A 26,216-nucleotide genomic window follows, 5' to 3' on the forward strand; every position below is an offset into this window, starting at 1 on the left:
GTAAATTAATGAAGAAATCAAAGACTCGTTACTGGCTGACACGTCATCTTTAATACCTGAAATCAAAATTTGCCAAAGGGTGCTCCTAAGCAGAAGACTGAGATCCAAAATTAAGGGGGGGGGGGGCGGGAGAAGAGGGAATCACAATGTCAAATTAGCACTTGTCAGCCTAGTAAATGCTTCGTAAATGTCATCAATCAAAATATTTGATCTCCATTACCTTCAATAATCCCATGCTTATGAGCTCTCTCTGACAGCCTGGCAGTCGACCCCAAAAGCCCCCTGCTGCCTCTGCCATCACCACCATCAAGGCCACTTCCCCCCACACTCACTTTTGAATTTGTGCTGTTGACAGACCAGAAAGGCTTTTGGCTGCCTGTTATGTGGTTCAAACCACACTGTAGCTGCTTAACCAGGCTGAAGTCATTATTCAGAATCTTCCAACCAGAAAACACAAAACCCCTTATTTCCCATCTAAAACTGTACACTGAAGGTCAGGGTATGGCCACTGCAAATTGCTTTTGCAGATATGTGTGAGCCAGGACAGAAACAATAACCCAAGCACGACCTCTTGCATAATTAACTGAAAACGTCTACACTGATTAACAATTATTCCCTAAATGATGCGGTGTATATAATATCCAACTGCTAAACCGTGAAGCATCCCCTACCATGGCCTTCAAAGATAGCGGATTTCCCCCTTCAATGTCATTAATGTGATCCAAAGAAAGGTTAGTATTTTACTCTGCATGAGGATCTTGAACTTAAACTCAATATATTTAATTCTGGTATGTACACACTAATAAATTCTCTCTCCTGAGAAAAGAAGTCAAACATATGACAGTGCTTGGTCAGCAAAACTGCAAACATTTTATTAAAGAGTTAAAAATCATACATACTCTGAAAGAATTTGCATTTTATTTGCATATAAATAGGTTGGTAAAAGTGAATGAAATTTAATGGTGCCTTCAGAACTTTTTTTTGAAAAGAGGAAAAACATTCTGCTGACATCCCCTCTCCCCCAACTATTCACTCAAAAAATGCCCATGGAATTTCAATGTTTTTATTTCTTCAAAACTGAAATAGAATAAACAATGATCAAGGAGCATCCAAAACATTCTAAAGTTTAGAAATCACAGACATCAGAAAACAAGATCACACACTTACAGTAGGTAGGCTGTCCCAGATTGTAACTTTGCCCCTTCCCAGAAGCAGTCCAAAGGTGTAATAATTAAACAAGGGTAAAGATATTCTATTATCTGTCAAAGTTAAAAAAAAAAACAGGCCACACGTTAGGCTAATGCATACCACTGAGGAATTTTTGAGAATTTCTTGCAAAAAAAAAAAAAAGAAGAAAATATACCTGATCCATGTAACCTGTTTCTGTGATAAGTTCTCCGGATTTGTAACACAAATGTTCCAATTTCCACTGCCTAGTAAAATAAAAAGCAGAGACAAACATTCTCATTATAGTAACGTAAGGAAATCAGTGCAAAATCGGAACTATAGAACATATAGAAAGAACTGCAATTTCTATCACTTTTAAGTATCTGTCAAAACGAGCACAACTTTTGCCAAGTAAAGACTCAACAAGCTTGCTTTAATGAATAGATAATACTCAATTGTAATTAACATCTGGATGTTTATGTAAATGACTGTTACCAAAGTACTTGAAAAGTCTTGTTTTCTTAAGTGTTCTCCCAATAATCTTGTTTACACCATTAATCTGTTTTTCTACATACATTGAACAACTTCAGGGAAGATAATTCAGAGTTGAATTATCACAAGTTCAAAATAAGTGGAGACTAATTAGTAAGGTTTATAACAACGTTAACATATATTCAGGTAGGAAAATACTACTGACTTTTTTTTTTTTACTGGCAGTTAATGTCCTTATTAACAGATAGTGTTCAAAATGACTTCTGCTCTTAACCGTGAATGCTGTAAACAACACTGGCAGGTAGACAGATTTCCTACTTTACAGTCTTTTATTCTTGTTCTGTAGAAATGATATTAAATATACTGATCAACAATTACCTCTATTATCTATCACCTATCTATTATTACAGAGTTCTGTCAACTCTGGAAAATTGCTCTGTAAGCCCATGCCTTTCCAAGTGCATCAGGGAGATAAACTTAACTTGAAACAAAGAGGAAATTTAAAAAGGATGGGGATGGGAAAACCAGGCTAAGAAAAAAATGTTTTTAAGTCTTTCTAAACTGCTCTATTTTATTGGTCTCCTTTCTTTTTTTTTTTGTATTGGTCACCCAAAGGAATGTTCTGGACTTAGCCCACTTCCCTGTGGAACCTTCACATCTATACTGCAGGGTTCCCAGTGAAATGCCACCCCTTCCCACTAGGCTTTTTTTGCCCAGTGCTACTGAAAATCACCCCTTTCTCTTGAACTCCAGGGCACTGCTGGTCCGATCTGCTTGACACCTGGAACACCTGGGCCGGGGGGTGCCTGTGGTTGGCTTTGTATGTGCCCATCTACACTGATGTCTTCCTCTTTCTAACTAGACCGTCAGTTCCTGAGTGCAGGGCTCAAGTTATTCATCCATCCTTCCATCCATTCATACACCCACCCACCCACCCACGCATATATGTATATGTTCATACTGAACTCCACACAGCATCGACATAGACTATCTAGCATGAGGAGGTCCTCAATATCACTTGGTTAGTGAACTCATTTACACTTCCTTGAGAAGGGCATGGCTGTGCATTAGAAAAACCCGTCTTAGAGCCAGAAGAAAGGGTTTGAAACCTGGCTCTAATGTTTAATAATTGTATGAACTTGGACAAATGCTCTAATTGGTCTAATTCCTGGTTTTCTCACCTAAAAAATGAGATGGGTTGAACTAGGTGTTCTTTAAAGCTCATTCCAACGCATAAATGTTCTCAGTTCCATCTCAGAGAGTGTAATTTTATGGTACAGACACATCTTCTCCTTAAGTGTGTTAGTGACAAGTCCCTTCAAGATAGGGTCCCATTATGTTAAAAATGGGTCAGCATGCTTACAGTGGCCCTGGAATGCCCATTTCCAGGTTCTTTACAGGGCCTCTACTTACAAATTTTGCAGAACTGCACTGGGTAGTTGCTTCCTCTACAGAATGGGAGGGTTGTGCTGAAAGGAGCGGGGTGTGCTCACTAGTCAAGTCTGCCTGATGAAAGTGCTAGAATACCTCCTTACATTTTTCCCTTTCATCCATTACATGTATCTCATTTTGTTCTCAGGGCCTCCTGAGGATAGTAGACCACACGTGATCAGTAATTTAGCTTACAGATGAGGAAACAAGAGCGTGTGACTCATGCTGGACCCTAGGGCTCTGTCTCCAGCAAGGTGGGTTTTAGAGCCAATCCAGTTAAGCTATGGAGAGTGGAGGTTACTGTAGCAGCGACAAGTACAGATTTTCCTTTTATTCTCTCCCCTCATTCTCCCTGGCCACTGAATATGTCTACAGGGCCACTTACTCCCGTCTCCTGTGAAAAACTGTATTATCAACCACTCAGTTAAAAGGTGCTTCAAAAGGGCGCCTGGCTGGCCCAGTCAGTTAAGCATCTGACCCTTGGTTTTGGCTCAAGTCGTGATCTCACGGGTGGTGGATTGAGCCCTGTGTTAGGCTCCACGCTCAGCGTGGAGTCTGCTTGGGATTCTCTGTCTCTCCCTCTCCCTCTGCCCCTCCCCCCCACTCGTGCTCTCTCTTTAAAAAAAAAAAAGAGGTGCTTAAAAGCCTTGGTGAGGGACAGGATGGGGTTAGGTAAATGCTAACTCAGTGGTCCCCTGGAAACCGGCTTTAGTGATAGTCATCTCAATAGTTCAGGGAGAAGACCCAGTTCAAATTTACAATCTAGGCAGTTAGTCAATCAACAAACTCTTGAGTGCCCACCCTGATCTAAATGCTGGGGTGCAAGGATGGACAAGAGATGTGGTCCCTGCCCTGAATAACTCACTGTTTAAATAGAGAAGAAAAAGGACTGTCAGCTTTGCTCCAGAAGTCCCTGTATGTTTTTACTATACCCACAGCATTGTTAAATTAGCTATGAAGTTAAAGGGTAATATTTTGTGAAGCTGTGTATGATTCCTGTCAGTAAGAATTCACCAGAGTGGTTCAACCTGCTATACACTCTGTAACACATACCAACTGTCAGTAACTGTGGGGAATACAAAGAAACCAGAAGTAAGTTCTTACTTTTTCTTTTCCCATTCTTTTTAAGTTGACTAAAAGCAATTCCAACTGTAACTGCTCCAAAAATATCTTAAGCAATGAAACATCTTCAGAATGGGTGTATAGCCCCCCAGATGGCTGCTTGAAGGATCATACTCATTTGGGTATATAGTGCCAAGATACTTACTGAAAATACATTATCATGTATTTGATTTATTACCAAACTCCAGAAACAAAAATCAAGATTTTTTTTAAAAAATCACTTCATTAGAAAACTATCTGAACTAACACTCTAAGCATATTTCCGGGGTAACATAACTTACTAAAACCAGCAACTTCTTCCCACCAGCTTACCTGTTATACATATATACATGGACTCGGCTGGCCTGGAGTGCTGAGTCCAGGTGTTGTCGGAGAGCTTCTGTGGTCAGGACGTTAGCACCTTCTTCTTTCGGGGTCTGAATCATGAGTTGAGGATTAAACATAGCTTCTTCTCCAATCTTCTGGCGAGTATAATTTAATTCACGACTTACTCGTCCACCAACTGACAAACATGTACAGGTTTCAATTAGAGCAGCAACATCCCCACAAATTCATGTTCTGTTATCTAAGATGTGCAGGATACATGATAAGTGCTCTCTGTTCATTAAAACATATGGCTGATATTTGGGGGGGTGGGTAACATTCACTTTATTATTATTGGCAATGTTCATTTCACCAATAAAAAACATAAAAAATATTCACTAAACCATGAACAACTGTCCTGCTCATTGCATATGCAAACCTAATGCATATGTGCTTTGTGCACCTTCTAACTAATACACCATATGTATAGAGGGGGAGGGGAGAGGGAGGGAAAACTTGAGACACCTTTTCCTTGCAGACCAGACCAAATACCCCTGTTACAATTTCTTTCACTTGTGTAAACAATGTGCCCCTGCAGCCCAGTTCAAGATAAATGGCTTCGATTTATACTCTTCTCCTAAATAATCTAGCAAAGGTAACAAGGAAATGTTTCTCCCCATTGAAAAAGAAACAAGGAAAGGTGGCAAATGTGTGTTTAGCACAAAACTTGCCAGGAGAAGATAAATAATGTGATTCACATCAGATGTCCTTGAGAGGAAGCAAATGTATCAGCCAATGGCCCGGACAGCCAGTCTCTGGGTCCTAGCTCCATCAGACTCACCTGGTCAGCATCCTGGAAACAAAGGTGCCAGGTTCTGAGCTGCCCGTAACAGGCAGCCTGTGTTCCAGAAGCTCCCCCACGTGATTCTGAACCTGCTGCTGGGGCCAGAACCCCTGCCCCAGTACCAACCGGCTTTCCAGCAGGCCGACCACAGTGGGACAAGCCATAGGCCAAGGCAAAAGGTGCAAGGGACATTGTTACTGCAAACTGCTTTTTTGTCTTCTTTCTCAGGTCCTACGTTATATTTCAGTTATCGTTTTAGAACAAGCCAAGCTCAGAATGCTGCCACCTGGCTGGGAGGTATGGGGGGAAGGGAGTTGCATTTCCCAACAGGGTAGGTGTATGGGGATGCTGCTGAGGAGAGTGCTCTTGGAGAGGGTGCTTTGATCCAATAGGGTCACAGGGAAGGGGCTGTTCAGGAAGGGGCCAGGAAGGCAACAGAGAGAGAGAATCCTAGAACAGCACCCCCCCCTTCTCCCTCTCCCTACACACACACTCCAAGGCTAGCTGATGAGTCTGAACAGTGACTCTGAATAGTTCCTGAAGTCACTGATAAGTTGCATGTTTACTGAAAGACAGGCCTTCAGCTGCAGTGTAGAAAGACCCTTCAACAACCATCCTAAGCTTTCCCACGAGGAGGAATCCTTTTTCTTCAAATTTAGTATTCAAGGACATAAACATTTGGTTTGGGCAAGTAAGTAAGTACTGGGAACAGCGGGTTGTTTAGTTCTCTTGGCATATTTTATAAACAAGGGGGCAGGCTAAAAAGCAAATAATGCCCTCATTAGGAAAGCTAGTCCAGATTCACAGACTGGCAGGATCATCTGTGTGGGTCCACGCAGATGGCCAAGGCCACTGCAGAATACTGTGAGGGGAGGCCGAACATACTGTGGGGTGTGTCAAAGAGAAGGAGAAACGGTGTGGGGGGGGCGGCGGGCATGGGGGAGAGGGGAGGGGCAGAGAGGGGAAATGATCAATCGGTTACACACAGTATTAAGACTCCCTGTGCAGAAAACTTTGACAGATGCCCTGGGGAATTGCTGAGGACCCTGCAACCAATTTGACGTTAAAGAAAGACCACAGGAAAACATAGGAAACTTGCAACAAAGGATAAATTTACATGAAGTCACAGGCCTTTTCAGGAGGCTCTTCTAAAGCTGCCTGCAGGCAGGGTCTGGCTCCTTCTGGCAGGAATCACAATGCATTATTTCAACCAATTAACTAGTGAACTGAATTAGACTCAATCCACATTCTCTGGAGATAAAAAGGCTGTTTGAGGCTAAAAAGCCAATTATTAGTCCAGAGGTCACTTCTGAAAAGCTACAGAGCTCCAAGCCAAGGAGCTCCAAAGGGACTTTTCGGGGGCGGGGGGGGGGGGAATGCTGAACTCCTTCCTTTTTTCTGGCTCTATGACATCAATGCCCCACACCTATAAATCCTGTCTATTTCCACAGGCTCCTCAAGCACCAGCAGAGCGCGTGGTCCCTCGCTCTGCTTACAAAGTCCTACTTCCTTTTACCTTTCCTGAAGCTTAAGACTTCAGGTGAATTAAAACCACGAGGTAAAAACAGACGAGTAACAACAAAGGGGGACCACAGACATCCCCCATCCTCCTCTCCCCTGCCTAAGAGCAGCTGCCTGTGACTATAACCAAAAAAGGTGAAGACCCAAGCGAAGAGTGCATATGAAAATAAAGATCATATACAAGGTTCATGCTCCCGAAAAGAATGATCCACACTCTTCCAGACCAACCTCACAACAGATCAGTGATTTTATTACAGGGGCTTTCAGCAAGGATGCTATTTCCTACAAGATACAAAATGGACCCCAGGGGCTTTATAGTGTCACTTTTTAGATGGTTTAAGAGGTATATTTAAATAAATGGATATTTTTTAATTAAGGTATTTGTCATGTCTCTGGAATTGGAAATCTTTCTGTTCATCTCTTTGCTCTAGTGATAAATTTAATATTTTGCTAACATGACAACCAGTTTCAACCGAGACAAGACTATCATCGTAGGTAGATAGAGCAACTGAGTTGAAAGACCCTGAATTCAAAGTGTCCTCAACCACCTAAGCTGTATCCTACCTTTGAGTACTGTGAAATTCAACTTATTTTTACATACTATACGGCCATATTTTATTTAACATTTCATCTTATATTTGACCAAATATGCAGGTTTTTGCAAAATTATTCAGTAACTTTAAAAAAGTTTCATTGACATCCACTTTACTTGACAGGATCCATTCATGTGGCGAGCGTTCGAAGGTGCCCGTCATGTGCTCAACAGTGGGGTGCTATAGGGCGTGAGATTGGCGTGTTCCGTGCCCCAAAAGGGCTCGCTGGCCAGTGAAGCGCACAGGCAACAGACAAACACATCAATAAGCTAATCTCATGGCATGACAAGTGCCACAGAAGAAATAAAGATGGTGATGCCACGTGAGCTGGGGGAACAGCGCCTGGGCAGAGGAACCAGCAAGGGTATAGACCTCCTGTTTGGCTTGCTGCAGGAGGAGAGAGGAGGCCCGTGTGGCTGGAACTTGGTAAGGCCATAATTATGTCATTCACTTGGTTGCACTGGTGGACTTAGCTCCTTCTCGGGTGTACCTGTGTCACAAACAGCACAGCCTTCATACGCTTTTTTTTTTTTTTTTAAAGATTTATTTACTTGACCGAGAGAGACACAGTGAGAGAGCGAACACAAGCAGGGGGAGAGGGAGAGGGAGAAGCAGGCTTCCCGTGGAGCAGGGAGCCTGATGCAGGACTGATCCCAGGACCCTGGGATCACGACCTGAGCCGAAGGCAGACGCCCAACCGACTGAGCCACCCAGGCGCCCCAGCCTTCATATGCTCTTACATCAGCATTCGCCCACGGTGCTCTGGAACAAGCTACCAGAAACAGAAACCTCTCTGGACAGAGCGATTTTATGGACTCACCCGACTTCTGCTACCCTAGCAAATAAATGCCTATCCTAAGTCACAACTGAGTGACAGACAGCCCAGGGCTGTTCCTTATCTAGCCAGTCTTCCTCATCAGGCATCAGTGTGAAGCTCCACCAGCCAGGAAGCCCCACAGAACCCCTTTCAAGTGGCTGAAATTACAGGTGCAGTCTGGGGGAAATGGTTTTTCTCCCTTTCTGTCCCATTTTTTCTTTTTTTAAGATTTTATTTATTTATTTGAGAGAGAGAATGAGAGACAGAGAGCACGAGAGGGAGAAGGGTCAGAGGGAGAAGCAGACTCCCCGCTGAGCAGGGAGCCCGATGTGGGACTGGAGCCCGATGTGGGACTTGATCCCGGGACTCCAGGATCATGACCTGAGCCAAAGGCAGTCGCTTAACCAATTGAGCCACCCAGGGGCCCTCTGTCCCATTTTCAAGGTCAAGGTCCTTCTTTATTATTTAAATAATAGTCTACTGTTCATGAAGTAGTGCATGATTATTTTTGACTACTGAGCAGAATGAGCCGTAATACTCAGTATTTGTGATGTAGATGTAGGTATACACTGACAATATTTACATTTCCCTTTTTGGAGTTTACTGCTAATTCTTAATTTTTCTGCACGGAACAGGTACAATTAAAGACTTCCATGTGACAAAAGGAGAAAAAGATGAAAGCTGCTTGGTAGGGATCTGAAAGAAAAACAAGCTCACTGCAAAAATAACATGCATATTTATCATATTCCAAGGTCCTCTTATATTCTTTTCCTTCTTCCAAATACAACAACTTTTAACTTATATAAAATAACAACCAAACTCTTTGAATAAGACTCATGAAAAATGTTATCTCAAGATCCTGGGACACAAAATAGCCTTTTAAATTTGTGTATGTTTTCCATTTGCAAAGCCATTTCACATGCATTCTTTACCTATTTATAAATATTTTGCTCGGTGCTGCTCCCCCATCAAGCTGGGGCAAGCTAGACTGGACAGTCAGGTGATGAGAACCAGAAGGCCTGGGCTCTGAGTCGCAGCTTTGCGACAAGTCCCTGACCCAGCTGGGCCTCGGTAACCTTCTCTGTGAAATGGGATGAAAATGCTACAACTAACCTCGTAAGGTGGTGTGAGTATTAACAAAGGGTGTCCCACACCCTTAACCAGGTGCTGATCAGGCATCCATTCATCTGGTCATTTATTCATTTATCACAGGGCATGTCACATCATCCTTACTTTACAGAAGAGGAAAAGTAGCTGCAGTTTGGTTGACTGGCCCAAGGTCACCCAGCTGATAGGAGGTGGAACCGACCTTCAATCCTGCGTCCAACTTCCCTGAGAGCCTTGCGGCTCCTGAGCACTTGTTGAAGATATACCTCTAGGAGAGCCAAATTCCATATACCCGACAACATCAAGCTCACAGCTAGAGCTTTTAGAATGCTCAAAAAGTATTACGCGGGACAAACAATTGGTATTTTTTATTTAAAGGACAACAACATTGTCTCCCGGAGTGTTTACCACCACTGAGGAGATCGTTTTTGGGTGGCCGCAGACAGGCCCCCGTTTTCCTTCTGGTCCCCAGGGGGACCTGTCTTAGAGGGGGGCAGAGAGATGAGGGCACACAGCAAGTAAGCCGTCTTATGCCTCTTTACCTGCAAATTCTCTAGAAATCTGAGGCTTAAGCCAATTCTCCGAAAGAGGTGGGCTAAAAAGCACCACTTGTGCAAAGAAGTTCTTGCTCAAGCTCTGCTGATCCTTTCCTCCCTAAATCAAACCATTATGGCTTTCCAAGGTGAAGAAGGGCCAGCACAGGCAGGAAACCATTCCACCTGGGGATCCATACCTCTGGGCCAATGCTATTCCAATCCATGGTAGATGAGAGATGCTCCCCTCATGATGCTCTCCCGTTGTGTACCATTCCTCAGCACGGCCTCTGTGCAGAGCTAAATAAACGCCTGCAGCATTCATGCAAAAAGCTTTTAGCAAAAGCTTATTGTGATCCACATAAAGGTGATCTAAGGGACCAAACGAAGTGCTGTTCCCAGTAAATTCCAAGTCCTTTCAGGGAGGCACTGCCTGCTGCCCACTTACCTCAGCACACTAGGCGCATGCGCACACTCAGCGTGTCAGAGGAATGAATGAATGAACAGCCTCAATACAGAGCCTTGGGAACAGGCAGTCATCTGTATAAGATATTAATTCTTCCCAAAGCCTCAAAAAGTCAATCAGTCAAAACAAATGACCCTTTCAGCCTGAAAAGTACCCACTCAGAGTCCAATTAGGAAAATGGGGTCTGTGTATATGCAAGCTGAGCATTTGCATTTGATTAATCCCATGAATTATCTAACAGCCTCTAGAGAGATTTTTTTTTTCTTCCCTTTTAGTTACTTCAGGTCCTTCTTTCAATGTTGCGATTAGTTACTGTGAGGGTGAAAAACTACAAATCTCCAAAAGGGTGTAACTGCAAAATTATTAGCACCAGCTCATTTTCTAAATTGAAAAAAATGAAGATTCAGTAATTTGGGCAATTGGCTGAAAACTCCTGAGCTGTGAGTTTTAGTCACTCTTCCAGCCATCTCTTTTATTCATGACTAGCCAACTGCTGCTTAAGCTTCTGGGCTGTTTTTCTCCTCGTGGGATTGTGCCCTTGGGTGTTGCCATGGGAAAGTGCTAGAATCAGATAGCCCAGAGAGAATTTGCCTTCATGAAGTGAGCCCAGTGAGTGAAAACCACAAAAACAAGACAAGAGCAGGACACATCCCCACACCTCCCCAGGGACAGCCTCGGGGTGGGGGGTGGTAAGGAGGGTGGAACTCGGTAGAAGGGGTAGCGGGCCTGAGCATGCGCCCGCCACAAGCCCCCACACCAGCTGTTTGTGGTGCCATCTGTTACCGCCCAGGCTGCTTCTCTGAATGGCTTTCCCTGAAGCTGCCCGCTCACCCCGTCGGACACGATCAGGTCAACCCAGCACCGTGTCCACCCTGGACCTGCCGCCTGCCACAGCTCCCCCCTCCCGCCCCCCGCCACCTGGTATTCTCTCCAGGGCCACCAGCTCCCAAGATGACACTGCATCTGTTGGGAGACCCATTCTTCCTTGGTCACTTGCTGCTGTGGCAAATGAGGGCTGCGGTCAACCCCACCAAAGACAGACTGCATGAAGTCGCAGCCTGCGGCCTCAAGGATGTTCCTGGCGTCCAGTGGGATGTAACAGAATGGAGCTCTGCTCTATCCCTAAACTGAGTTCTTGCCCAGTGTGAACTGTCCCAGGCCCTACCATGATTTCACCTGGAATGCCCAAGTCCACAAGCCAAGTAGATGCAAACCCAAGTCCTGTCCTTCTGCAGGAGCTGAGCAAGACTGGGAGGGTCTGACACAGAGCAGCATGCTCAATCAGAGGCAATGCTGGACCAAGAAGCAGAACCCGGGACCAGAGACAGTGTTGTGATTAAGTCCCAAGTTCTTAGTTAAGGCCTCCTCAAGTCTTCATTAAAAAAACAAAAACCACACAACCCAACCACAACAACAAAAGCCAAGTGCTTGCTCGGTGGCAGGGCTCTCTAGCCCAGCATTCGGACTGCTGAGTAACATTAACCCCGGCTCCCTTCTCCCAGCTTCTGCGGGGGCTGACATCACCTCTCTGCTCTGAACAGTCCTCCTGCCATTGTCTGGCCCAGGCCTCTTTGTACCGGCCTTCTCCTCGAGCAGCACAGGGGAGAAGACTATGTGAGTGCCCACCTCCACGGGACAGGCTCTGGGGCCCTGAGGAACATCAGGCTGGCCTGCTTTATCTCCCACACTCTCCCCGGGGTGTACTTTCAGGATTTTGTTGCCATCAGGATTAGCTGGATTAGGGGCTGATGCGTAAGGACTCCCTGGTGTTGTGAGGAAGTTTCATCACCAGGTCAGCATGGTGCGACCTATATTCTGTCATCACCACCACTCCTCATAGCCACCAACTGGAAAAGGGGAGGGGACAGCAGAAGTGCTTTGAGTGCAAAATGCATGAACTTGGTACAGCTATAAATTCCCCCATCATGCACTTCCAAGGGTGTGGGCCATTCAAGACCATCCTCCTTTCAAGCAAGAGCCCTACTGAAATGGGTCTGACAGTGGCCGTAAGTGGAGTGGTAAGTGGAGCTGCCCCAGAAAAACAACACAAAGAAACTTCTAGTCTTTTGCTAAAACCAGGCAAGCAATTTGGGAAGGGAGCTGTGCGGCTGGAACCTTATATTATGGTCCTATTCCATGGGGCGGGGGCTCCAATTTATTTGAAGGAAAACAATGTGGGCAGGAGTGGGGGCTGGGCAGTAAGAGGTCGGCCTGAAACAGAGGAACAACTCTTAACGCCTTTTAAAAATTCAGTGACTGAAACTTTTCCTCCCAAGAAATCACTTGGCCCTTTTACCTACCGGAACCCGCATCCTGGCTGCCACTCACGTGCACCCTGCATGAAGCAAACACAATCAAGAGAGAAAGCAATAGGATTTTTTGCAAGTGTGTGCGTGTGCATGCGAGTGTGTGTGTGTGTGTGTGTGTTATAGAACAGTCCCTCTTGCACAGAACTGGGCTGTTCCATCAAAGCCGTATCTGTTATATTTCTGTCTTTCTCTTCTGTTTGGCGTATTCACCAACAAGAGAAAAGGAGGTAAGCTTTGGCGGCCCTGACCTGCAGCTGGAACACAATACTTTCGCACAGCCCTGCCGACCCCTGACATAAATTTTACACCGCAGCTGGCATTTACACACTCAGTATTACCATATGTATGGCTGCTCCGTGCTAATTATGCTAATCACCTGTCTAACTGGCTGCTTCGAAAAATGGTTGTATTTAGCACTCCAGTGCCTACCAATGCGGCTTACTGTGTGGCTGAAATGTACATTCAGACGGCCCTGAATGGCAAGATTTTTCCACGTTGCTGGCTACATTCAAGCCTCAGAAAAATTTATTCAAGTCAACTGGTTTCGGTCCGCAACAAAAAAGTTACGAGAAAAAAGTGAGTGTGTTCTTGCCCTAACATTCTGGATCTGCTTGCAAGCAAAATGATAAATCAATTGGTGTGGGAAACAAAAAGGGAGAGAGATTTCTTTTGGGAGCCATGTGAAACTGTAGCCTATTTAAAAAAAAAAAAAGAAGAAAAAAAGGGTCATCCTATTCCCCAAATCTCTAGAAAGAGCAGTTAATAGATATTTAGCCCTAATCCCAATTCTCTCAAATTGCAGGCTTTGTTTGCAATTAAGCAAGGTATTAAACATGTGCAATTTTCTTTTTTTTCTGGATCATGTGTGGACTAAAATGATGGCACCATATTTATCATTTTTAAACTTATTGCAACAATGTATGAACCTCATGGGGAAAAAAGCCAGGTAAGAGAAAAAATAATTTCTTAGACAGCTAGGGAAAATTCTTTTATTATGCTCTCTTAGAAAACTTCCATTTAAAAAGACACTGTGTGATATTTCCATCTATTTTGTGAAGTTTTCTGGTTTGTCCCCTGAAGGAGCAAAGGAAATCAAGGAATGGGGGTGGGGAAATGGGAGAATTCAAAACAGAAAAAAAAAAGTGCTGGGGGAGGGGTAGAGAGTCAAGAAGCCTACATTTTTCTTAATCTCAAAATTCCCATTTTTACCATCACTGTTTCTAAAAGCAATGTTCTCAGATCACTCTATAGTATGGACTTCTAAAATCGGGATAATATTATTGCAGGCTGTTTAAACAATTCCCCAAGTTCAAACTGAAACCCCATTTCCTTCTAACTTACAAAATACCTTCATATTAATGTTTAAAAACCCTAAATGTAGTCAATCTAAGGACTGCTTAGTATGAGATTATTTGGATGTACAGATAATTTCTAGGCAGTCCAATTTCCCTGAATTGCCTACAGCGCTGTAAAAACATGTTTTACTAGAGGGGGGGCCCAGAGCGTCCAGTTACTCTCTTACCTCCAAAGGATCATCATTAGTAGATGCTTTACTGAAATCTAGAAACTGGGAGCAAACTGGAAGGCCATTTATTTTGCAAATGTATCTTGGGCTGCCCCCCAGTGCTACAAAACACCAGAGCAGCTTTGTGATCAATCTTAGGTGTACACACAGAGAAGGTGCACTGACCCAGCAGGCCTTCTCAGACCCAGGAGAGGGTGGTGAGAGAAGCTGCTCTCTCCACACTTGGCTTCACCCACCTTGCAATTTAACTTACAGCAGATGAAAAGGGTGACACTCACCGATGCTATGAAAACAACAGCTTTGTTCCTATCAGCCCCTCCCCACTCCGTTCAACATTTTATAAACGTATCTGACCCAATGAAGTAACATTATCCAAGCCACATCTTGCTCTCTTTGGCATCTCAATTCAAGTGGCTTTTGTTTGCCAGTAAAAAGTATTAATTCATCTAGGTTTTTGTAGTTCCAAATCTTGACCGTGCAGGCAAAAATCCAAACACCATGACCACTACTGAGCCACTACAGAGCTTACCTCTTTCCCTCCCGATCTCGCTCTTCTTTAATAGGAGATGGACCACCCTGCCTCATGGCACAGAGCAGTGTTTACATTGCAGTACTTGACTGTGTAATACATCTGGCATTTTTGGGCAGGATTCCTGAGCTAGGGGCCAGAAGCCCTTAAGCAATGATTTAAGGGGAAAAAAATCATGCGCATTGACTTAACAAAGCCCACTTCCAGTTCCTTTTGCTTACTTCTGTACATGTTTCATCAATAACTGAAAACTATCTCGGTTGATAGTTTCTGGGGAACCTACCGTTTCTCTTCATTTATCTTAACGATAATAAATCAAGCTTGTATGGTGGCACAGAGACTTGCTTCTCACTAGTCTCACCTTCACGGCCAGTGGTGTTTTGGGACCCACGTGCAGTGTGGACTATTTGGGCCCACTCACACCTGGGGTTCTAGAAATAAGGTCCTGCCTCCACATTATAAATCTCTCCAACAACAAACTTGTCATTCATTAACAGGTACCTGACTGCCCACCAACAACACAGTTTCCCTAACACATAGTTTTTCCAACTATGCTCTAAACCCAAATACAACAAAATCGTCATAGTCTTGAAGGGACTGGGGACAGGCTGCATCTTTCCTCTGTCTTTCTCTACAACAGTCAAGGGGTTTCTCAATGGCAGCACTCTACTGTTTTGGGAGATGGAATTATTTGTGTCAAACCTAAAGATACACACACATAGAAAAATGGGTATTGCCATGTAAAGGAAAAAAACAACCCTAAATCCAGTTTGAGGGAAACAAATCCAATAGGTTTTATCATGAAGGACCCAGAGTTTGGAAACAAAGAACAAGTAAAAGTGCTTATATTTTGATGACCCTGATGGTATCTATGTAGTCGAGGAAGGCTCCCACTAAGAAAATCCCAAGGAGTTTCCTCCTTATGAACTGCTGGAAGCGCCTTCATGAGCAAAACCCTCTGCTCTCTGGGACCTCTCATGTGGATGGACTGTCTAATGTGGCAGAGTCGGCCAAAATTTGGGTAAGGAAATCTGTCCTTTTCCAGGTTCCTTTTGGCTTTGGTGGGAGTTCCATCCAGGGAGAACCTGAAGTATGGTGCCTGGGTGGGAATGTCTTGGTTTACATTTCACTTACCATCTCAAGAAATGCTAAAGGGCCCAATTCTTCCATATTTCATACAACACATTAAACACAGGGGACCAAGACTTATTTCACACTCCATTTGTCAATGAATTCTAAGGCACCTCAAAAGTCCATAAAAATGCCACGACTCTTCAACAGGGGAAGTGCATCTTCTGCTGACAAGACCCCATCAAAGAGTAAGGTCTGGGAACCAACCCTTACCAAGATAAGAACCCCAAGGATGCAAATGGCAGCTTTGCATTTGGTATCTCCCACAGCTGGTTTGAAATAATACATTTTCTAATTCCCTCCTGTCAGTTTGTGATTAACCAGATTTACTACCATTTCAGATTTCACACTAGTAACTCCAGAGATCCACTGGGAGGAAATGATTAGGGCAGTTTAGGAGTAGGTTGGGGGGAGGAAGGATGGGAGGGAGAGAAGAAGGGGAGGGAGAAGAGGTTCTGGGAGCCAGTGAGGGGCAAAGGAAACAGTGTTATAATAATAGAATCACACAGGTCTGGTGATTATTTAGGGATGTCTTTCTTCAAAATAGTATCAAACTAATGGTGAGCTAAAATGCTATACTTCTGCAAAACGGCCTCTATTAAATATGGTCTCCTGCATAATAATTTAAAAATATTTCCGTGTTTGTTTTAAAAGCTAAAAAGACCTTTAAAAATCAAACCCCCTCCACCTTCCCTACCTCCCACTCCCATAAAATAGACTACTCCTCTGGGTCTAAATCTGGGCAGATAGCTGACATGAAGCTGGGGCAGGGGGTGTGGTAAACCACGAAAGCCACCCCTTCCGCTGCACAAATGTGACGCCTGTCCCACCCCCCCCCCGGCCCCCCCCGCCCCCGGCCCCGGCAACAGGAGAAGAAGGGCAGACAAGTTACAGCTTGGCCTGAGTGGACAGAGCTCCGGGGGTCACGGGGAGGTCAGCTTTGAAGGAGAAATCCCAATGAAATATAAACACAGCATTGTGGAAACCAGACAAATCTCCCATAGCTTGTCCAGCCAGCGTTAATCTCGCCATCAGCTGTGGTGCATAATCCAAACAAACGGATCCGGCGGTTCGTACATCTGGAAGCTGTCATCTTCTGGGGCCTCCAAACGGCAGTCCATGTATCTGATACAGCCCATCTACCAACCTGGCTTCTACACCCCTTGGGAGGGTCAAGAGTGGCAGGGAGCAAAGAGACATGGAGGATTCGGAGGGTCAGGTGCCCTGGGGAGAAGGCACCTGAGGTTATTTGGTATTTTAAAGCAATTATTGTTGGGTGTTCATTTTTCAGTCATTTTTCTCCAAATATGTCAAAAACCACAACTCCTTGCACCTGTATGTGGGCGCCCGCTATTGCAGTCTAATACAATAAGCATCTTACCTACCTAATAAGCATCTTCATTTTTAAAAGTGCACAGGGGACCAGGAGAAGAAAGGAGCTGCATTTCAGCAGGTCTTTCTATCCCTTGTCAAACGTACCCAAACAGCCCCAGAGAGCAGAAACTGGGGGATCACTTTGAAAAGGGGAGGTAAAATCAGAGCCCACACGACCCATACAAGCTCAAGGCTTCAGCCCCTCACTGTGCCTTCGGCTCTGCTGCAGAAGGGCACCCGGGGGGAAAGTGGTTTGTGACAGGAGCATCTGGAGGAGAGCTAGACCATTGAAGAGCTAATGCACTGCGCAGGCTGCCAAAAGGAGCTCTCGTTTCAATATGAACTAAGTCCACTGGTGTCTCTTCCTGCTTTTTACAAAGTCATCGTCATGCAAAAACCTTCATCTTACTTCTTGAAATGCAACAAGGTCTGTCTTCAAAATTAAATGACCCAAAGGAAGAAAATATTCTAATATACAGCTTTTTCTTTCTTCCATGGCTTGCCCCCTCCCATGTCAACTTGTCAGGCTGTTTTTTTAAATTTGATATTTAATGTAATTCTAAGAAAACAAACTTAAATTATTAGAATAAAAAAATTAGTTACCATTAGTTACCTAGATCAGTAAATATGGAGATGGGGAGGGGGCATTATCTTAAAGAAGAAAATTCTTTTGCATTTATGGCGGTCTGTTTGCAGCCACAACTCCATCATAATAAAAGCCTTCCATCTGCACAGCATGGGTCTTCCAATTGGAATCTATTATCTCAACCAGTGCTTCTCAATTGGGGTGATTTTGTGCATTCTCCCGCCCCCCCCCCCTTTTGGCAATGACTAGAGACATCTTTGGTTGTCACAACTGGGAGGTTGCTACTGGCATCTAGTGGGTAGAGTTCAGGGATGCTGCTAAACATCCTACAAAGCACACGGCAACCCCCTTAATGTAGAATTATCCAGCAAAATGTCAATAGTGAGAAAACTTGCTCTGAACTGCAAGAAAGGATGGTGAAGTTCATTTATCTCCTACAACTGACTGAGTTCAAGCCAAGAACACTGAAGGCGTCATACTAGCAAGGAACAAACTTGAGAGCACTTACAAACATCAAGCAGGCATTAAAAACATTTTTAAAAATTTTTCTTAAAAAAAAAATCAAAGTCACAACTTGCATCCTCTCCCCTCGCTAGCCTCCAGAGATGTTAATAACCAAACACAAGGCAATATGGATTCATTTCAAGGCTGCTACTGCCCTTTACAGTAAAAGAAGCCAGGGGGTGGGCAAAGCTTGGGGGGGGGGAAGCTCAAAGAGATAAATGAACGTTCTGTTACTGGAGAGCTGTCAACAACAAACTTGTGTCCGAGACAGCGTTGGAGGGGGCGTAGATATTAAAGGAGACAGGAGAATAAAGGTGCTAAGCCAAAAGGAGAAGCCAACCGAGAAATGGGCAAGATTACAAATAAAGTTATTTGCCTTCTGTGCCCAGAAGGGTGAAATCCAGGTGAAGCACACCAGCAACAGGCAGCACCCTAGAGGCCAAATACGCTAGTGTGGAGAATGACACAGGCAAAGAAGGGCTGAAAGGAAGAGCCTGCCACTCAGTCAAATGCCCTGCACACACCAGACCTTCCTGCCATGTGGCTCGGCCTTCTAGGCCTTGGGGCTCCCCACCTCAGACTGAAGTCCCAACCGGAGGCAAGCATTTGGGAGTTCTCCTGTCCGCTGACCCTCGGTCCTGGAGCGCCCCAGCACCCCCACCTCTCCAAGCCCTGCGGCCTGGCTCAGTCCCTCCCTGTCCAGGCTGTCCTGGATGGCGTTCCTGCCATCCCGCATCCGGTCTGTGTGCCCCGGCTGGGTGGAGGTCCTCTGAGAGCACGGGCTGTGGCCTTTCACCAACACCTCTCTGGAGCTGAGTGCAGTGCCTGGTATAGAGCAGGCACGGAGAGTGTGCGCTGAAGGAATATTTTTACATTTAAAGAACAATTAGTCTCTCCCTGACCTTGCCGCCACAGGCTTGTGTTTCGGTAACAGATGTCCACTACATCATTCCACATACTCTTTTCCTGAACCTCATGACTCCAAGCACAAGTGAGCTATATTTGATATTTTTGACTTGCAAATACTATAACCCTAAGACCTAAGCTAGCACCTAATGCATACTGAGTTTCTTAAAAGAAACTGGTTGCTGTTGCAATGATTACAGCAGTCATTGTACGAACATTTTGACAACAGAATCAAAGAATTCTTATCACCAATGCGATAAAAATATAAGAGTCTTCCTTATCTAGCTTATATTGGTCTGCACAGCGCAGCCCATGTATTCAAACTGTCTTTATAAAGCCACATTCCCCCAGCACGCTGAAGCATGAAAGTCAAATCAGTGATACAGTCTAGCAAGTGGATCCTTTTAATTTGCTGACTATATTAAAAAGATAACAATTACTTTGGCAAATACAAGGATGTATGTAGTAAGTCTATGTGGAGACACAAATACAAAGGTAAGTGGAGATATACACAGTTGAACAACACAGGTTTGAACTGTGCAGGTCCACTTACATGCAATTTTTTTCGATAAATACAGTAGAGTACTGTAAATATATTTTTTCTTCCTCCTGATCTTTGCAATAATGTTTTCTTTTCTCCAGCTTACTCTATTCTAAGAATACAGCATATGATACATATAACACACAAAATATGTGTCAACCGACTTTATGTTATTGGTAAGGCTTCCAGTCAACATAGGCTATTAGTAGTTAAGTATTTGGAGAGTCAAAAGTTACACATGGGTTTTCAACTGTGCAGGGGTCAGTCAGTGCCCCAAACGCCCCACACTGTTCAAGAGTGAACTGGTATATACGTGTATTTGTGTATAGGTATGTAGACTATACATATCTCCAGTTGCCTTTGCATATTTAGCTATGTCGTGTGTGTGGTATGTCTTTTTTTTTTTTTAAATCATGGGGGAAATAAGCATTTTCCCAAACTGTCCCTCAGCATTCCTCTCTCCTTAAAAATCTCATGTTTTTCTCAGTCTGTCGCTTTTTAACTAGGGAAATATGCAATCTCTATTCGTTTGGTTCTTTAGTGTAGCAAACACCCTTGTTTATGCTCAGAACATTTATAGTCTCCTTTAAGAAAACAACGATCTAACAGACTTCTTGCCTGATAGTGATGAGTAATTTATCAGAGATTAAAGTACAATTAACCTGCATTCCAAGTTGCTCTTCATTTTCCTCTGCTACAGTCTAGGACAGCAGGGAATTCCAACTCCTGAAAACAAACGCTTACACTACTTACTGTTGATATGAACACCAAGCTCACTACCTCATAAACAAGAACTCCTCACTGTTACCTCTTCTTTGAACTTAAGTCAAAATTATAAAATGATATGGTGGTCTTACGAGATCCCGGGTTGGGTTTACCTGTATTTATGAAACTATTGCTTCTTCTACATGGGAAGAGTCTAGCAGCACACAATGAATGAATGAATGGATGAATGAATGAATGACAAATCAAGAGACCAAGTTGACTTAAGTCATTAGGAGGCAAAGTGGACATTTTTGTAAAATGGAAGAATAATTCAGTTATTACAGGCAAAAACATCACATACACTATTGTGTTATAAAAATAAGCATAATAATAGATAGCTACTTTATTGACTTGTGAGACACGTGTTAATAGATAATAAACAGTAATGGTAGTTGAGCAACAAGTGATAGTATTAAGTAAATAACATTTGGTTAAAGAACCAGTGAGCCACACTGAAACCACCAAAACAGAAATGGGAAGAAAAATAACTGAGGCCCAAAGTCAGCAAAATGAGTCCTGTCTGAGGTGTCACTCCTTCATACTCTTTCACTAAACTAGAGCCCAGGTGACACTACCACTAATCATGTTCCTCCTCCTTTCAGGACTTGAAACAAATTGTCACATGCAGAAACAGTTGCTTCTAGAAATATACAATGTGAAGAAAATAAATCACGTTTCTCTTTACACTTATTAAATGCCTACCAAAAAATCTTGCTCAAAACAGCAAAAAATTATCTTTTGTCATCACCACTGATACCTAACAAATTTGTTGGTCTGAGTGTTGTAAAGTGAACAGATGCACAGAGCTGGGAAGCCCCTCAGCTCATCCCTTGTTCTGTCCTAGGACCTATGGTAGCTCCCCACAGTCTAGCCAATCACATCATTTCCCAACTACAGCCTACTGTCTTGGGCACACCTGCATCATGGCACTCTATTCCCACCACACCAGGAGCCTCCACTCAGCTTGGGCCTCTGCTTGACCCCTTTTTCTGAGCTTCTGCCCAGACATCCCTCCTTCCTTCTCTCTCTTTCCAGGTCATCGTAATTTACCTCAGCACTTCCACGGAAGCTTTTTTTCCCATTTGACTTTCATGGCCCACTTCAACTGTGAGCTCAAATTTACTGCAAGTGCACTCAATTCCAGTATTTTTAATTGCAAGCATTTGTGCACAAGAAGTGTCTCACAGACGGGACATGATAGGCACTCCGCAAACTTGTTGCTAAGGTGTAAGACATATTGGTATATATAAGGTCTAAGGTATATTGATACTCAGTAAAACTCTTCTTTTATCTACCAATGACAGGGAAATGCTTAACTGAGGTAAATCACCCCACGGACTGAATCCAAAGAATAGTTTTGTATTAATTACCAACTTACTTAAGGCAAGAATGTTTTCTGGTCTTAATTATTTGGACTATTATTTTAATTGTCACTTCTCAATTAAAGACTCCACAATATGCTTCCAAAACACTGAGAGCTGAATCTTCACAAACAAGGCAAACTTAACAAAATATTCTCCAAGGTTAGTTTTCCAACAGCATTCTGAAAGGGATCAGTGACGTAATTACACATATAACTCTCAGGCTTCCAAATTTTGTGTTAGGTAGCTTTCACTAGGAATGCTCTAGATAGTCTGGTTTGAAATATCTACATAATTACCTCAATCCTTCCTTCCCATCCCATTGTAAGAGATATCCAAAGCAGTATTTAGGGGTTAAAATGTTTCCAAATAGCAAGACCGTCACTTTCCAGAAAAAGAATTAAAAAAACAACCACCCACAACAAGAACCACCCCCCCAAAAAAACCCAAAAATACCCGTATCACCAAAAGAATGTAAAATGTTTCCGTCTTGAGGGGCGAGGGGGATCTATTTTAAATTTACAACTGCTTTAAAAAAAAAAAAAAGGCTTCAAGAACCCCCAAATGGAGAAATGTTGAATAAAAGACTGGCAGAACCCCTTGGAGAGCTCCTGTGTGGCCCCTCCCTCCAAACCCGAGTTCTTAAAACACATTTGTTCTTTCGGCCTGCAAAACGCAGCCTTGCTCCGAAATCATTCCATTTAAAAAGACCCCACCCTCGAGGAAACATTAATCTACTTTGCAAACATGCGTTCCAGTCTATGCTTTACTGTTTTTTATTTCAACTCCTTTCCTCCCCACCCCCACTTTTTTTTTTTTTTTTGTACCTTGAGACAAATGTTTTTTTCCCCCAGAGTTGAAAGCTGTCCAAAAACAGGACCACACACGCCGCTGCCTCCGCAGGCCCGCGCTGCGCCCGCCCCCGCCCTCCCCGGCGCGGCGGCTGCGGCCGCCGGGGGCGCGCACACTCCCTCCAGCCGGAGGGGTGGCCTCTCTATGCCCCCCCCTTCTTTCTCTTTGGACGTGGTGGGTGGGGGTGGGGGAGGGAAGGACGCCGAGGACTAGAGCCAGGAGCCGAGAGGCCTTCCTCCGGCCGCGTTGCGGGCGCGGCGGCAGCGAGCGGCGGCGGCGGCAGGCCCCGGGGGCCCCCGGCCGCGCGGAGTGGTCCGTCCCGCGGAGGGGCCCCGCGCCCCCGCCTGCCCGCCCTCGCCACTCTCTCCCACAACACCTAGCAAAGCGCAGCGCCCCGAGTAGATTACAGCGCGGCCTTTGTCGGGCGGGCCTGGCTCCCGGCCAGGCGCCCAAACAATAAACAATTCCCCCTGGTGCGGGCAGGGGGTTCTCGCTCGCCACAGAAAGGCCCTAGGTGTATGCTGGCAAATATCTTTATCAGTTGGAAGGAGGCAGGGAAAGGGGCCCCGGCTGGGGGACGAGAGGGCGCCGCGGCGGGCGCTGGGTCTCTTACCTTCCACCCACAGCTCCTCCACATTGGTCTCGAGATTAGCTGCCTTTAATCCCACAGCGAAGGCCCCAAATATGAGGAGGCCCACAACCAAGAACTTGCCGCAGTTTTTTTGAATGTAACAACCCAGTTTAAATAAGAGTCTCTGAAACTTCGCTCTCAGCCACAGCGGCGCTTTCCGGCCAGTAGCTTTCCCCTGAGGATGAAGCAGAAGGGAGGAGTGAGCGCCGGGGAGTCGTGGCCCGCGCGCCCACGCCCGCTTGCGCGCACCCGCCCGCGGATCCCGCGACAGCCGTGGGGAGGGGGATACCCTCGGGCCTGGATCCCAGGCCGGCCCCGGGTAATGCGAGCGGCGTGGGCCTGGACATAAATCAACGTCGGGATGCAGCGTGGAAGCTGCACCTTGGCGACAGCAGGGGCGCCCCCACGCACGACCCGCGCAGCATCCCCGAAGGTGTCTTGGGGTCGCTGGGGAGAAGGGCTGCAAGAACAGAGGGAAGGGGAAGCCGAGGCAAAGAGGAGAGAAATCGCTCAACACAGGCAATATTCACACCGGAGCTGGGAAGGGAGGGGCTGCGCAATCTCTGCGTTGGAGCCCACCATTTAAGAGCCAGCAAACCATGGGTCGATTCCCCGCAAGTCAAGCGCCATCCTTTACCCCTCTCCGGATGCCCCGGCAAGGATGGGGGCAGGGGAACGAACGCGCTCTGGGAACAATGTATTGCAGGCTCCCCGATCCTGACCCCCGCCCGGCGTGGTAGTAAGTGGGGATCCACGTGGTGAGCGCGGCCGCCGGAGCTCACTCGCGACGCATTTCCAAAGCGTTGGGAGACGCTGTGTGAGCTGAATTAGGAAGTGGGGCAGCCATCTGCAACTTACGACAATATTTGTGATCGGAAGAGGGCAGCCACATGGATCTTTCCCTCCTCTCCCTTCCCATCTGGTTAAACGTAAAAAGTAGCCAAGTGCACAGGGGAAGGGCCCAGGCCGGCGCAGGCGGGGGTCCTGGCTGGGCTGTGGCTGCTCCCGGCGGCGGCGTTTCCCCGGCGCTGGCCGCTGCCCCGGCGGGCCCCCGTCTGGGTGCTCGCCTTCCCCGGATTCCACACATTTCAGCGAGCCTCGTAAACACAATGAACCCGGCCGCTTGGCAGACCAGTACCGCGGATTTAAGGTGGCAATTTGTTTACAACTTTCCCTTTCCCCCCAGGCTCTAAGAAGAAGTGGTTCAAAAACTAAAAAGGAAGCGGGGAGATGCCTTCTTCCAAGGATAATTTTTAAGGGGGCAGAGATTTCATGCTCCACAAAAGCAAAACCGGCTGCCAAAAAAGGAAACCACCTTTATTTCGGCTCCCTCCCCCCCTTCCTCTCTCCGCCTCCCTCCACTCCGCCTCCCCCTCCAAGATGTTAAGAAATGTGGCAGCATTACAGGGGTTTAGGTTGCAAATAGGGGCAGGGGCGCAGGAGCAGGGGTCTCCGGGGCCGGGGGCACTGGGCATTGCCGCGCTGCGGCCGCCCTAGAGGTGGTCCACTGTGGACCGCTTTCCAGTGCTCCGGAAAAGGCATGCCGGGGAGGGCGCGTGCACACACACACACACACACACACACACACACACACACCCTCCACCCCCTGCGGACCTCAGACAGCCCTTTCCTCCTAGGACCGGAGGGAGGGTTTGAATTTTTCAATCCCCACTTGTCTGCTTCTTTTCCTGGAGAGGTGTGTGTGAGTGCTTGTTTGCGTGCGTGCGTGTGTGTGTGTGCGTGTGTGTGTGTGTGGCGGGGGCGATCCCAAAGAGGAAGAGGAGGGAAGAGTGGGAGGAGAGGAGAGAGTCTGAAATGCACCTTGGAAATCTGCTCCAGAGCGAAGGCGGCGTCGCAGTAGCTGGGCCGGTGCAGATAGTCCCGGTCCAGCGCGGCGCTGCGGCGCAGCCCCCCGGTCCGTCTGCGCCTCCCGCCGCCGGCCGGCCGGCCCGGGGCCCCGCTGCAGCTGCCGCCGCCGCCGCCGCGGTCCTGGGGCTCGGCGGCGTTACCAGCCGAGGCCATGTTGTTGCCGCCGCCGCCGCCGCCGCCGCCGCCGCGGGAACCGAGGCTTCCCGGGCGGCCCGGCGCGCTGCTGCCGCCGCTGCGGGCTCCCGGCGCGCCCGGGCGCTCGGCTGGCGAGGACGCTGCTGGCCGCCGGCTGCTCGGGCTGGGGCTCCGGTTGACAGACCTGCTGCTGTCGCTGCTGATGCCGCTGCTGCTGCTGCTCACACGGCGGGCGCTGCTGCCGCTGCGGCCGCAGCCGCTGCCGGGGAGTCAGACCCTGCGCCTTCCATTGCCACATTGCGCGGGGGTCCCGAGGTCTCTGCGGCCGCCGCTGCCCACATCCAGTTCTCGGGAGGGCGAGAGCCGGCGCGCGGAGCCAGCCTGTCCTTCGGGCGCTCGCACGGCGCTCCTCGAGATCCCCAACTCCCCCTACCCGCCCCCCGCCCCGCGCCGCGACCCCTTCACTGCAGAAAGCGCCAGCAAATCCCCGCCGCTCCCGCCGGCCTCGCCGGCTCCCTCGGCGCCTCCCGGGTCGCTCGAGCGGCCGCGGAGGGTAAGCGCAGAGCCACCGCCGCGGGGTCCGTGCGTGCCCAGTGGGTCTCAGCGCTGCCGGGCCGGGGCAGCCGCCGCCGCCGCCGCTGCTCTCGCGGCGGCTGCTGCTGGCGGTGGCGGCTCCTGAAGCTGCTGCTCGGGCTGCTCGGGCTCTGGCTGCTGGGTTCGCGGTGGCTGTTCGGTCCCGGACTCTGCTTTCTTGTGCTCCTCGCCGACCCGCTGGACCATTCTGCCCCAGTGCAGCGCGCCT

At 46.7% G+C, this 26,216-nt stretch overlaps 1 protein-coding gene across 2 annotated transcripts in view; it reads right to left on the minus strand.

Annotated features, from left to right (window-relative positions):
- PTCH1 (patched 1) overlaps nt 1-25,432 on the minus strand; it is a 59,239-nt gene extending 33,807 nt beyond the window's left edge. The window contains exons 1-5 of one of the 2 annotated variants that reach the window (XM_028122308.2): nt 25,232-25,432; nt 23,393-23,585; nt 4,525-4,714; nt 1,364-1,433; nt 1,168-1,259 (exon numbers count right to left, since the gene is read on the minus strand). In XM_028122308.2, coding sequence (XP_027978109.2) covers nt 1,168-1,259; nt 1,364-1,433; nt 4,525-4,714; nt 23,393-23,585; nt 25,232-25,432 — 746 coding nt within the window. Of the gene's footprint in view, nt 1-1,167; nt 1,260-1,363; nt 1,434-4,524; nt 4,715-23,392; nt 23,586-24,268; nt 24,422-25,231 lie in introns of those variants that run through there. The other variant, XM_028122309.2, reaches the window with a different exon arrangement.
- Between the last annotated feature and the right edge of the window lie 784 nt (nt 25,433-26,216).

This window comes from Eumetopias jubatus, unplaced genomic scaffold, assembly GCF_037043125.1.
Source record: "Eumetopias jubatus isolate StellerSeaLion01/CBP00866 unplaced genomic scaffold, mEumJub1_p1.0 scaffold_15, whole genome shotgun sequence".
Classification (NCBI taxonomy): domain Eukaryota; kingdom Metazoa; phylum Chordata; class Mammalia; order Carnivora; family Otariidae; genus Eumetopias; species Eumetopias jubatus.